The sequence below is a fragment of the Vanessa atalanta genome, chromosome 9 (assembly GCF_905147765.1).
Source record: "Vanessa atalanta chromosome 9, ilVanAtal1.2, whole genome shotgun sequence".
NCBI classification, from domain to species: domain Eukaryota; kingdom Metazoa; phylum Arthropoda; class Insecta; order Lepidoptera; family Nymphalidae; genus Vanessa; species Vanessa atalanta.
The window spans coordinates 11,317,212-11,331,391 of record NC_061879.1 but is presented as its reverse complement, the minus strand read 5'-3'; the positions used below and the strand labels follow the sequence as shown (position 1 = coordinate 11,331,391).

At 33.8% G+C, this 14,180-nt stretch overlaps 2 protein-coding genes across 2 annotated transcripts; one reads left to right on the top strand and one right to left on the bottom strand.

The window, feature by feature from the left end:
• The first annotated feature begins 998 nt into the window (after positions 1-998).
• LOC125066277 (DNA repair endonuclease XPF) lies at positions 999-9,940 on the top strand. Its single transcript, XM_047674297.1, has 15 exons — positions 999-1,316; positions 1,391-1,543; positions 1,632-1,812; positions 2,238-2,350; positions 2,975-3,140; positions 3,749-3,885; positions 5,141-5,295; positions 5,718-6,154; positions 6,436-6,747; positions 6,844-6,940; positions 7,487-7,608; positions 7,774-7,947; positions 8,309-8,449; positions 9,035-9,229; positions 9,655-9,940. The coding sequence occupies exons 1-15, from the start codon at positions 1,195-1,197 to the stop codon at positions 9,796-9,798; spliced, it is 2,649 nt and encodes an 882-aa protein (XP_047530253.1). The 5' UTR covers positions 999-1,194; the 3' UTR covers positions 9,799-9,940.
• Positions 9,830-13,582, bottom strand: LOC125066282 (protein-L-isoaspartate(D-aspartate) O-methyltransferase). Its single transcript, XM_047674302.1, has 7 exons — positions 13,401-13,582; positions 13,084-13,220; positions 12,108-12,333; positions 11,619-11,704; positions 10,971-11,048; positions 10,290-10,377; positions 9,830-9,994 (listed from the first exon to the last, which is right to left on the bottom strand). The coding sequence occupies exons 1-7, from the start codon at positions 13,579-13,581 to the stop codon at positions 9,981-9,983; spliced, it is 810 nt and encodes a 269-aa protein (XP_047530258.1). The 5' UTR covers position 13,582; the 3' UTR covers positions 9,830-9,980.
• Positions 13,583-14,180: the final 598 nt, after the last annotated feature.

The following is a 14,180-nucleotide window of genomic DNA, read 5'->3' as shown; positions in this document are numbered from 1 at the left end:
TAATGAAAAATGTTTTCCATAATGAGAATATATATTACTATCAGCGGCGGTATACTAGGGGGGTAGAAGGGGCAACTCGCCCCGGGCCTCCAGTCTTGGGAACCCCCAAATGCAGCCGCGTTCCATTGATTAAATCCTAAACCAAACTTTAAAAATGTGCCTTGTACCTATGTAAATTCATCAAGATATACACTATACTCTACAGCGAACTAGACTTTTTACGCGGTACTAATATTATTTTAACTTCGCTGAACGCAGGCCTCTGACGGGCTTAGTCTGTCACTGATTACTAGCTATCCTAGGCTTTGCTCATGTTTTAGAGATTGGTCAGGTTTTAGTTATAACAAGGCTATTTTTTTTCGTTCAGGAATCGTGAGCTTGCGTCATACCAAAATTTCATCAAATTCGGTTCAGTGGTTTAGCCTTAATATTAGTGTAGCCGAGAAGAAAGAAAACGATAGTCTATACTTAAATTTATGTCCCTAGTTTTAGGGAGAGTCCATATATGTTTAAAACAATATGACAATGATTTTTGCCGTTCACACCAGTGTTGCGAACTATCGATAGTTGATCTCGAAAACAATTAAGGATATCAATAGTAGTATCGATAGTATTCCTTAGTAACCAGTTTACTTAGTGACTTAGTTTGTTACCAGAGCTATCACATAAATTAAAAAAATGCTTATAATATTATGCAGTATTTTTATTAATGTACTATGAACTGCTCACAAACAAACAATGTAAACTTCTTTATATAAAACTAGCATAGAAGAATATCATATACTATTCAAGCTCTTCGAATACTCTTTGCTCTTCGACTCGACCTCGACGAATGATCTCGCGTCAAATGTCATAATCATCATCATCCTCCTGCCCTTATCCCAATTTTACTTGGGGTCGGCGCAGCATGTCTTCTTCTTCCATACTTCTCTGTCAGACGTCAAATGTCAAATGTCAATTAAATATTAATTGTCAAACGCTGTTTATTTATGTCTACACCTTTTGTGATTGGATTTTGAAATGGATTAAGGTTATAGAACAGACAATATTGGGCAGAATAACACCGGGCGTCGGTCACATTAACTTTTAATTTTTACGCAATATACATAATTAGATAATATCTAATATTAAACAAAATAATAATTAAACACAGGCAGTGCCATTTTTTATTAGAGATTGAACTGTAATATAAAAATGGAGAGCAATGAACAAAGTGAAGTAGATCAAAATATAGAAACGAAATACCCTCTGCTTCCCTATGAAAAACAAATCCTTATTGATATGTTTGAAAAGGATGCACTTTTAATAATTGCAAAGTGAGTAATAATTACTTGGGTAATAATGTGCATTGAGTTAAAGTTTTCATTATTAAGTTACCCTATACTTTCAGAGGACTCACTTATAATGACATTGTCGCAAACTTATTATGGATACATAATGATCCAGCAAATTTAGTTTTAGTTATAAATAGTAGCGAGTATGAGGAAAAATACTTTTCTGAAAAATTTAATTTAACAGTTTTACCTACAAATGGGAATGAGAGGTAAATAGAAGTATTTTTTAAATGTTGATTTGATTATAAAATATTTTATGTAACATTATTTTTTTTTATAATTCTAAATATATTTCAGAGAAAAAGCATACTTGGAAGGTGGTATATATTTCGTGTCAACAAGAATTCTTGTAGTTGACTTGTTGAAAAATCGTGTTCCAGTATCGAATATTACTGGTATAGTTGTATTAAGAGCTCACACTGTACTTGAATCATGTCAAGAGGCTTTTGTTTTAAGACTTTATCGGCAAAAAAATAAGGTATACATTTTAGTTTAATAAATTAACAAATGTACATTATAAATATACACTTATAGCCTTAATTCTATTACTTAAATTACAAGTTTGGTTTCTATACTGCTGTTCGAAGATTTTTATTGCCATCTATTTTGTCAAACATAACTTGAACAACATTTCACTTGATGTCAGATAAGACAATAAGTAAGAAGGCTCAAAACATGTCATTATGCGCAAGTGACTGAGTTACTAAACCATTTATTATAATCACAGTTTTCCACTTAAATAGTTGTCAATTTCACACACTGTTTTGTTAACACAAAAGTTGCCAATTTTACTTTGGTTATCATAAGTAAAATTAATTACAAATAATAAAGGAAAATTATAATTGTCACATGGGCAATATATTGTAATTAAATATTTATTTTTAATCTTTATATAAATTTCAGACTGGATTTGTTAAGGCCTTTTCAAATTCACCAATTTCATTTACTTTTGGATATCATCAGGTTGAGAAAGTTATGAGAGCTCTCTTTGTAACGGAACTGTATTTGTGGCCAAGGTAAAAATCTAAGTTAACTCCAGCCTGGTGCTAAAAGAGCCAATTCCAATAACCATTACTTTTGGTGAATACAGATGTTGGGTTCCAATTTGACCACTTTGTGTAATGGTATACATTAAAACATTTTGTGTAATATATGATTTGACCAATGCCAAATGTGGTTTACATTTTAATCAAATTTACATTGGTTCTTTTAGCACCAGGTCAGAAATAACTATACCACTTTAAAATACATAATACAAATGTAATTTTTACAAAAAAAAATATAAGATAGATTATCTACTATTGCAATAAGTAAAAGGTAAAGTATAAGTAGAAAATCTAAGGCATGACGTCTTTGTGGATAGAAAATTTGGATCCTTGTTGAAGTCTGTGTTCAAATCCGACAAGCACCACCCAAGTGTTTTGCTGGTGAAGAAAATTACCATGTTTAAATCTGCATATAAGTTTTAATGTCACCTTCATACATTTTCCTTAACACAATAGTAAACAGAGCTTTTGTTTCGAGCCAGTTGGTAGCCAATTCTGACATTTGATTTTTTTATTGAATTCCTAATACTTATAAAAGCATTATTAATTTTCTTGAATATATAGTACAGAAAAAATATCATATCCTTTTTTCAGATTCCACAGTACCGTGATAAAAAGTCTTAAGAGTAGGCAGGCAGAAGTTATAGAATTACATGTTTCACTGACCACAAACATGGGTCTCATCCAAACTTGTTTGCTAGATATCATGAACTACACAGTTAAGCAATTGAAAAGTATTAACCGAACACTAGACATGCAAGTGAGTATTACAACTTTAATAATTATTAACTTCAGTATACTATAAAGAATCAATCATAAATGTGATTTTTAAGGTATAGATAGCTAAATCGAATACTACTTTGGGTACTGTGGTATATACTAGTGACAAAAAAAATTGTAATGTTAGTTGTTGTTTTTAATCACTTATGGGGCAGGGAACTGTACACAAATACCACGGGAAAGACAAAAAAAGCAGTGGCTGGTCCACCATCAGAATAAAAACTAGTATGCGCAAGTGTTCCTGTAAAACACCATAAGGGATGAGGGGACTGATCTTTAGTGGGTAGTTTTATTTTGGGCCAGTTGTCCCAAGGCTTTAAATAAGTTTTTGCGCAATGTTGTTACTAACCTGAAAGTAATTTATATGTGGCAAACTAAAGGAAAATTCATCTTAGTTATAATTATTTAAATTTTTATAATGATTTTTTCAAAAAGAATCACTCGTTCACTCACATAAAATCATTTATCGAATCTACGCTCAATAGTTGATACACACCAAACTCTACTATCATACCTACTGTGTAATAATATCATCTGCATAATAGTACTTTACTATTATGTTTTCAAATAAAGCCTTTATACTTTTAGGAAATAACAACCGAAAATTGTATCACAAAGAAATTCCATAAAATTCTTCAATCACAATTAGATTGCGTGTGGCATCAACTCAGCACAAGGACAAAGGAATACATACAAGATTTGAAGGTTTTAAGGACAATGATCATGTAATTAGCATTAAATATCCTAATATAATTTATTTAAAAGATTAAATATTTTAGTATTCTGACAATACAAAAATTTGATTGAATGTAAAGTTACCACTGATTCGGAAAGTACATTCTACCAAGAAGAAGAAACACAGTAGACACACAGTCAACAATATACATTGTTATTTTAAATGATATATCTTGTAGGTATTGTATACCTATGAAAGTTTTTGTATGTAGCTCTGTCCGACCGGCTCGATCCTTAGGCTCTGAGTAGAGTGCACTTATTTGCGCATACACGCTTATTCTATATCTCCTGCGCAAATGGCTAGTCTCATCATAATCCTCAAAATCACAACCATCATCATCAACATTACCGTGAACATCATCACCATCAACATCACTATCATCAAAGGTGTAATCATAATCATTATCACTAACGTCACCGCCATCAGCATCGTCATAATCACTATCACTATAATCACCATTACCATTACTGTCATCATCACCACAATTAAGATGAACATAATCATTATCACTAACGTCACCGCCATCAGCATCGTCATAATCACTATCACTATAATCACCATTACCATTACTGTCATCATCACCACAATTAAGATGAACATAATCATTATCACTAACGTCACCGCCATCAGCATCGTCATAATCACTATCACTATAATCACCATTACCATTACTGTCATCATCACCACAATTAAGATGAACATAATCATTATCACTAACGTCACCGCCATCAGCATCGTCATAATCACTATCACTATAATCACCATTACCATTACTGTCATCATCACCACAATTAAGATGAACATAATCATTATCACTAACGTCACCGCCATCAGCATCGTCATAATCACTATCACTATAATCACCATTACCATTACTGTCATCATCACCACAATTAAGATGAACATAATCATTATCACTAACGTCACCGCCATCAGCATCGTCATAATCACTATCACTATAATCACCATTACCATTACTGTCATCATCACCACAATTAAGATGAACATAATCATTATCACTAACGTCACCGCCATCAGCATCGTCATAATCACTATCACTATAATCACCATCAACATTACTATCATCATTAAGACCATCATAATAATGATCACTAACATCACTGCCATCATCATCGTTACTATCAAAATCATCACCATCATTGTAATTTTTGTATTGTCTTATAATTTATGATTAATAATTTTGGCTTTGCTATCAAAGTAAATTAATATTTTCTTTAATACAGAAACTTAATACACGACGATTCAGTGTCGTTTTATGCATTGGTAAGCAAATATAGGACACCCGAATATGCTAAAGTCAATTCTGGATGGATACTTCTTGACTCAGCAGAACAGCTGTTTAGGCTGGCCAAAGCAAGGGTGTACAACAACAATAATGGTAAATATGCCTTTGATATACAAGTTACATAATACAGTAAATGTAACCCAGTCCTGCTCATCATAAATGCATACAGCAAAATTTTCTTTAGGATTTGTTTATTCAAAAAATGTTACTCTTTTTCTAAATTTCGAAACAAGAAAAGGTATGTCATCGATTGGTTCAAAAAATTTATAGGCAATATAAGCCAAAATAAATAATTTATAATAATGTAAATACGAATTTCTGACAAAAAAAATATCCTGCTGAGTTTCTTCTCAGGTCTGAAGTGTTTCTATCCGAACCGGTGGTAGAATTTGGACAATTAATAATAAAGTGTAATATTTATAAGTTGGATAAAGATGTTTGAATTTAATCAGCCGGTGATATAGTTGAGCAGGGAAGTTTTATTTTTATTTTTAATATTAAATGTAACATTTTAGAATTCAACCCTGAATCATCACCAAAGTGGAAATGCCTGAGTGAATTATTAACAGATGAGATACCCAGAGAAGTTAAAAAAAAGAACAATGAGTCGTTATCTAAAACAAAAATACTCATACTCTGCCAAGACAATAAGTCCTGTTATCAGCTAAATAACTTCCTTACCATGGGCGAAAGTAAATACCTCTTCTATACCGCATTCCGGAGAGATTTAACAATAACTTCGATGGCTGCTAAATATAAGAAAATAAATAACAAATCACATATGAATACTGAAAATAAAGATAAGGAAATAAAAAATGAGTTAGACGAAGAAGAAGCTAATGCAGATGAAATGAACAAGTCCAACTATGTCCTGACTCTCACCCAAACGGCAACAAAAAACAATTCGGACTCAAAAGCAGCTAATGAGAGTATATTTGAACCTCTGTCCCAGGTAACTATTATTAATATTCAATGCTAACCAAAGATACATCATATTTTTTGTGTTTGTTATCTGCGTTAATGTGGTATTTTTGATAATTGTAATTATTGTAATTAATTATTGTCTCCAAAAAATCTATGTCTTTGACATGAGTACTATATAAGAAATTATACCATATGATAGAATTATATTTGAAATTTTCTCACTAGCATAAAATAAAATTTTATAAAAAATTTCCTTATCACTCATATAATGATTAAAATTAATTTAAAATTATGAAACATGTCTTCCAGGTAGAGAACTTGGATTTAACGCAACTAGAAACAGATAAGCCAATAATCTGCATTCAGACGTTTAAGCAAAACGGGAACTACATGTCGCTCGACCACACCCTAGAGCGCCTGCGGCCCGAGTACGTGGTGCTGTTCCACAGCGACGTGGCCGCCGTCCGCCAGCTCGAGCGCTACGAGTGCCGCAAGCCGCCGCGCGAGCCGCGCCTCACCGTCTACTTCCTGGTGCACGACCACACCGTCGAGGAGCAGGCCTACCTCACGGCTCTGCGCCGGGAGAAGCAGGCCTTCGAGCTGCTCATACAGGCCAAAAGTGTCAGTACATACTCTGTCTTTAAACTGATATTCGTGTAATATACTTGTCGTTTACAGATAATATATAATATATACATAAAATTTGATCGGTTTTAGGTTATGGTTATACCATCATATCAAGACGGAAAAACTGATGAATATTTTAATATGAATGTAGAAGAAGAAGTCATTCACAAGGATACGAGAAAGGCAGGTTCGTATCGCACAATGCTTCATTCTCGTACTACGAGATCTAAAACTAGTGGAGATAGATCAGTCTTAACGGGACTGCTACTGAGGCACACCGACACAGGCTACACCGACACAGGCCGACAGCTAGGTGTCGGCGGGATTATTTTAAGAGAATCGGTCGGTGACTTGCACCTCTCCGTACCCGGCCTTCGGGCTACTTCAGGTCGGGCTCTCAGGGGAAAGGAAGGAATAAACTAGTCCCGGTCCTGACCTGGACAATGCAACTATCACATTCGTTGGAGCTCGTCTGTGGAGTGAAAGAGATATCTATATCTATGTCACATAACAGTCGGTACAAACGACAGCGGGAAGGCATCCTGCTACCGTAAACCTCTAGCCTAGCCTACTTTTTCTTGCCAAACTCCGGCCAAATGGAACTCCGGCCAGCCCCGCTTACTCCCCAATAGAAATTGATGCCCCTGGGGGTGCTTGCCTAGTTTTCTCTGCTAGTCAGAGAAGTACCAGGTGTGTCTCGGATAAACAAAATAAATGTAACATTTATTTCCAGGCGGACAAACTCAAGTCACGAAAGAGAAACCAATCGTTATCGTCGATATGAGAGAATTCCGTTCCGACCTTCCAGCCTTACTACATAAAAACGGAATCAATATTGAACCAGTGACCATAACGGTAAGAAACTTATAAATATATTACCGATATCGACTGTAAAACGCAGTAAATGTGGTATCTACTCAATACCACATTACGATTGAAATACTTAACCGATCTTAATGAAAGTTGACGTTGTTGAATAGATAGGCACGTGGGAAAAATTAAAATAGTCTCATGTTGCAGATAGGAGACTACATCCTAACGCCAGACATCTGCGTGGAGCGGAAGTCGATATCGGACCTCATCGGCTCGCTGAACTCCGGCCGGCTGTACGCGCAGTGCACGCAAATGTGTCGCAACTACAGCCGACCCATCCTGCTCATTGAGTTCGACCAGAACAAGCCGTTTCATTCACAGGTCAGTGTCTTCTGCCTTCTGTTTGTCTAGTGCCCAGATATATAACAATAGACCCCAAGGAAAGCAAGCCCGTGCCCCGGAAGGCACGTAAAGACGTTGGTCCTGCGCCTGAATTATTTCTGATCGTGTTGAGTTTAAAGGAATAGAGAGTGCATCTGTCTTTGTGTTCAAAAAATATATATACAACGCCTCCTACTTGACTGACCTAAACTCGGTCAGCAGAAAAATACCGAATCCGAATTCTATGCCAACATTGGACTATGCTATACCTACATAAAATCACCTCTCTAATTGTGCATTTGTCAAGAGATTGTCATCATGGTCAACTTGTAGACATAATAAACATCTTCTTCATTTTCAGGGGAATTTTGTCGTGTCAACCGATTTATCCGGTGCCGATATCCAGCAGAAGCTTCAGCTGCTCACAATACACTTCCCGAGGTTGAAACTCGTTTGGTCACCGAGTCCTTACGCTACAGCAGAATTGTTTTATGAGCTCAAAGTAAGTTCCTACACCCTTAATAGACTAAACGATAGAATACAGTGCTACACTGGCGTTTACGTTTATTAAATATATAGTAGGACTATGACCAACATATTTTATTGCCAAGATTAGTGGCGCGTATTGGCATTGTAATCTATGGTTATTGTAATTTCTTACCATACCAATGTGAGGGCAGTGGTGACCACTTTCCATCAGGTGGCCCATAAACCGTGGGCCGGTGGGCCTAGCAAATACATAAAAAAATGCTCCATAGTCACATAATATTATTTGAATAATTAACTTGGTCTCGAACAACCTTTAACAAACGTTGTCAAGCTAGTGTTTCGATAACCCAAGTACTCTCTTTGTTTCAACATTGATTTGACAAACGAAAGAAGGGAACACTAATTTTTAACTAATCACCCCATTTTTGATGAGCATTTACCAAAAATTTAAGCCGAAAATGTTTTCATGGTGTTTCATAGATGGTAGTTTCGTTCAGAAGAATTCAAACAGATTTACTTACTGACAGACTTACACCTACATTATTTCTATGGCATATATGTATATGTATCCATTAATTAAATTGTAAAAAAAATCCAGCAAGGTAGAAAAAATCCGAACGTAGAAGAGGCACTGGCTCTGAGCGGAGACAATACAGCAGACGATATGAATTACGAAAGATGTAATATACGCGTGCACGACTTCGTACAAAAGCTGCCCGGTATCACATCGAAGAACATCACAAGAGTTATGAATAGAGGAGTTTCTTTGGATCACCTGATAACCTTAACACAGGTAAATTTTCTAAATTACTGACATTAGTTGTGGTCTCTGGGTAGATACCACTCACTCATCAGATATTCTGTATTCAAGCAGCAATATTTGGTATTGTTGTGTTCCGGTTTGAAGGGTGATTGAGTCAGTGTAACTACAGTCACAAGGAACTTCTTAGTTCCCAAGGTTGGTTACGCATTGGCGCAGTAAGGGTTGGTTAATATTTCTAACAGCGCCAATGTCTATGGGCGGTGATAACCACTTAACATGAAGCCCATTTGCCGGTCCGCCTGCCTAATACATAAAATAAAAAATAAAGATTTTCTTGATTTTTCAAAACTAAGTTTGTTTGTTCATTATTTAATTATCCTTAACCCATTTATTTGTAGTTGACGCAGTGGGTTAGCTTTTTGGGAGATTAACAAGCCAATTAAATTATGTTCTAGGAACAACTAGCAGAAATTATGGAAAACAAAAATGAAGCCGCAACGTTATATTCCATTTTACACGTCAAACCAAAAACGACAGACACAGACAAAGCGAAACCTTTTGGAAAGAAAAAGTTTGAGAAGTTCAAAAACTTGAAATAAAAATCATATTTTTTTTTAATAATTATTTATTGCTTTTGTACATACCGTAATAATTTTAGAATGAAATAAGTGTTATCGCAATTAATAAATATAATTATGTCAATTTAATTTAATTATTTATAATATAAAATAAAAAATCCATCAACTTTATTTGGAGTCTTATTTATAACATGCAAGGCAACCTAGCGCCAAGGACCTAGAACACAGACAATGTATCCTTAACATTGCTAATTCTCTCAATTATAACAATATATATAATAATTCTATTCATTGCTCTAATTTTGTGCAAGACAAGACGCAAGTGCTTATGTATATAAGAACAATACTGAACGATTGTGAGATATATTATATAATTCAAATATATACAAGCACAAAATTTGTCTCAAAGAAGAGTATCATCACAGGGATCATTTAGGAAGCAAAGTAAGTGATTACAATAACCACTGATATTGTCGACATGATCAACACTAATGTAAGGTAGGGTCACTCACGGAGTTGATGATTCTTATCGATAAGGGGCACGTAAATGACGCTCATGAGCTTTTTTACAGTTGTGGTGCCATCGAGAGCTTTGTCCACCTGAAATACATTTAACAAGATTCTGATTAACGGTACACGACATGCTAAATAATTAAGCCCGTACTTAGCCATAATATGGATATAATATTTATTCCACACAAAAAGAAAATATGAAATTTTATATCTTATATATTAAGTTTAAGAGTTTCTGGCAAAGTACCATCAATTTTGTATCACATACATATTTCACAAAAATATATAATAATATATATTGAACAACATCACATACATTACTCTGATCCCAATGTAAGTAGCTGAAGCACTTGTGTTATGGAAAATCAGAAGTAACGACGGTACCACTTACACCCAGACCCAAGACAACATAGAAAACTAATGATTTTTTTCTACATCGACTCGGCCGGGAATCGAACCCGGGACTTCGGAGTGGTGTACCCATGAAAACCGGTGTACACACTACTCGACCACGGAGGTCGTCTGATAAATAATGCAACTGGATTTCTTTGTAAGGCATTAACAAACTAGTAATACCAGTTGGTAGTTAGTTAGAAAATCAACAAATTAACACTATTTAAATTACTCAATTTAAAATTTAATTCAAATAAATATATTTAAATTAAGTGAAATATAATTACTTGAGTAAGATGCTGTTCACCTCCTTCAGGACCAACAGGCACCACCAGGCGACCACCGGGTTTCAATTGCTCAACTAACTGTACACAACATTAAGCATTATAGAACAAAATCAGGAACATATATAAAAATTTAGTTTATTATTGTATGTATAAACTAATTAAGCCATTATCGTCATGATGATAGCAGGAGGTCTGATGTAATGACACCGGTGTCCCGGGAACGAGTACGGGCCCTAATATGGGACACTACAGGCGTTGACACGCTGGCTCCATATTATATGATGAAAACAGCGTTGCAAGCCGGAGCCGCCGTGGAAAAAGCTGAAGCGAACTTACTATCAAGATATTCGTCTGTTATATGTCTTTATCTCATTTGCAGTTGAACCACTCGGACCTTGGAGTAATAGTGCAATAACCTTCATTAAAAGTATAACACCTAACCTTATTGCCACTACTGGTGACAGAAGGGCTGTTTCGTTTTTGCCCAGAGGATTAGCATTTTTGCCACCATTCCACACAATCATGATTTGCACAACTAATTTTTATTTCTATATAATTAAGGCCTTAATGTATATTAATGTATAAATATATATTTCTACATTAACAATTACTATTATAATAATTATTATTATGACTGCATTAACTTACTGCTTGTGGAAGAGTAGGAGCAGCAGCTCCAACATGTATAGCGTTATAGGGGGCTTCATCAGGATAGCCCAAACGACCATCACCAACTATAATATCCAAAACGTGCAATTGTAAAATACACATTATTATAAAGTACTTGAGTAATTTTGTATAAGAAAAATAAAAAACAAAAATTTTAGTTATTAAGCTGACTATGTCTTCAATATATTTTTATCAATTTATTACGAAATCTTTCTGACTGATTTCGGTCACAGCCACTAGTTAATGGAATCTAACCAAATATGCAGGACACATTATCAATGAGACAACAACCCAATAAGATGGAAAGAGTAAAGGTATGAGACCAACAGCTTTACATTCTATCTGAGGCACTTGATATTAAACATTACTAACTATAAAATTTTGGGTTGCAAATGGGATTTTTTTGACAGAAAACTCAAATAAATGTTAACCATTTAAATATTGTTTTATTATATGATTTGATCATACCAATAAGTTTCACCCTTTCTGATGAGAGTAACTGAGGGCTATCACGTTCAATATTTTTAGTTGCCATCGTAACTAATTCAGGAATATGTTCAATGCCAATAACTTTTCCTGCTTCTCCGACCATGAAGGCCATGCAAGCAGTCAGATAACCAGATCCTGAACCGACATCCAATGCTTTTTCACCAGGTATAAGTTGTTTTCTTAATCTTTCCAATGCATGTGCGTGCTATGAACAGAAATAATTTAAAATTTTAACATTATTCAATAAGAATTAATTGATATATAAATCAAATAAAGAGTTGACGACTTCTATACTTAGAGCATTATAACTTCCAATGGTATTACCAGATCTACTCAAACTACATATTAAACAATTACAAATATATGTTATGAAGGACTAATATTAATTGTAAGCTACTAGTGTATTTTAAGTGTTTTTTTTATTTTGTAAAAATTTGTTTATTTTTTTATTATATTATTAAATAAATTGAATATTTAATTATTTTAAAATTATATAGATTGATATAACACTGCAAAAATATAAATAAAACAAACTGACAAAGCATAAGACAATCATACGAAGCAATAATTATCTAAAATGACACATAAACACAATTATTTTTATAACAATATGGAAAGGGAATAAATTGCAATCATCTTCTACAATTAATTTCTTGAATTTGAGTGGATAATCTTTTTGGCGTTTAAAATTATTTTTAGAGCTTGATTTTTATCACAATAATAAATAAATGCCACCATAATTTTAGTACCTCACTTCATAAAAACACTACATGCTCAGATAAAATTGAGATTAGTGACACAATCGTTTAATTCTTGGTTCTTCTACATTACTTGAACGTTGTGATAAAGCAATACCTGGGATTGTTTCATATTATCTTTGATAAAAAAGTAAAATATTGATAGTGAGTGTAGTTTTTAAATTAACAAAAAATACTAAAACATATAGACACAGCACCATATGTGGTGCACTGATGGTAGCCGAGTATCCAATGGACTGTGGTGAATCATGGTAAGGAGCATGCGGACAATAGTTCTTCCGGTCTACAGCAACCATAGCATTCGCAACTATATCAGATTTTATAATTCCGTTTGCTGCAAAATAAAAAGTATTAAATTTAATCTAAAATATTATATTTAAAAAAATATTGTTTTTAAAATAAACTACACAATTTTGTTAGGCAACTACACATACTATGCATATTTTGGTTAAAACAATACCCTTAATTATACCGAACCAATTAGTATTTCAGAGTAATAATATTATTGACTTACCTCTAAGGTTCCGAACCATATCTGCATTGTTTATTCCGTGACTCCTCCAAGCCATATTTAATAAAATAAGAGCAACTAAGATAAATCTTATATTATACCATGGGCACGTAATTTTGCTGCTTTGTTGATTTTTAATGTTGAGAAAAAAATAACGCAACTGTGTTACAATTTTTTTTGACATAATATGACGGTTGACGTATGACAATAAACAGCTGTCAGTAATGCAGTAAATAAATAAAGAGGCTACTAAAATAAATGCGTTCACATTTTAATAGTTGCATGATAGAGGTACTCTGAATTTTATGCTTAATTATGCAACTTTTTAATAATTTATCGAAATAGCAAAAAAACATCAATCTATTGTCTGAATATATCAATTTCCAGATATCGAATAAATTCGTATTCATTATTTAATAAAATTTTGAGTAGTCAATCGAATTTAGCAATGAAAGATTAGTTGTATTTGATATTTACAATTTTGTTCCATTATACTAATATTATGAATTGATACGTGTCTCTATAAGATATAAAAAAAAAATGGCGATTGACCTCGGCCAACCTCGGACCATCACAATTGCATAAAGAACAAAATCACTTATGCTCACTTCAACACTTAGATAAAAGTTATCCAACTAAAATTAATGTTGTCTTAGATTTTCGCGATTATTACACATTGAAATAAAACTAGTTTTTTAACGGATTTAATCGCGTATATTAATTATTTTATTTTAACATCCCGACGTTTCGAGCCACGAACACTGCAAAGTGCTCGAAACGTCG

Coding starts and splice junctions, on each gene's coding strand:
- LOC125066277 (XM_047674297.1), top strand. CDS start 1,195: ATGGAGAGCAATGAACAAAGTGAAGTAGATCAAAATATAGAAACGAAA. Junction 5,296..5,717: donor GGTGTACAACAACAATAATG/GTAAATATGCCT, acceptor GTAACATTTTAG/AATTCAACCCTGAATCATCA. Junction 6,941..7,486: donor CAAGGATACGAGAAAGGCAG/GTTCGTATCGCA, acceptor ATTTATTTCCAG/GCGGACAAACTCAAGTCACG.
- LOC125066282 (XM_047674302.1), bottom strand. CDS start 13,581: ATGTCAAAAAAAATTGTAACACAGTTGCGTTATTTTTTTCTCAACATT. Junction 11,705..12,107: donor AGAAAGGGTGAAACTTATTG/GTATGATCAAAT, acceptor TGGATATTATAG/TTGGTGATGGTCGTTTGGGC. Junction 10,378..10,970: donor GTGAACAGCATCTTACTCAA/GTAATTATATTT, acceptor AATGTATTTCAG/GTGGACAAAGCTCTCGATGG.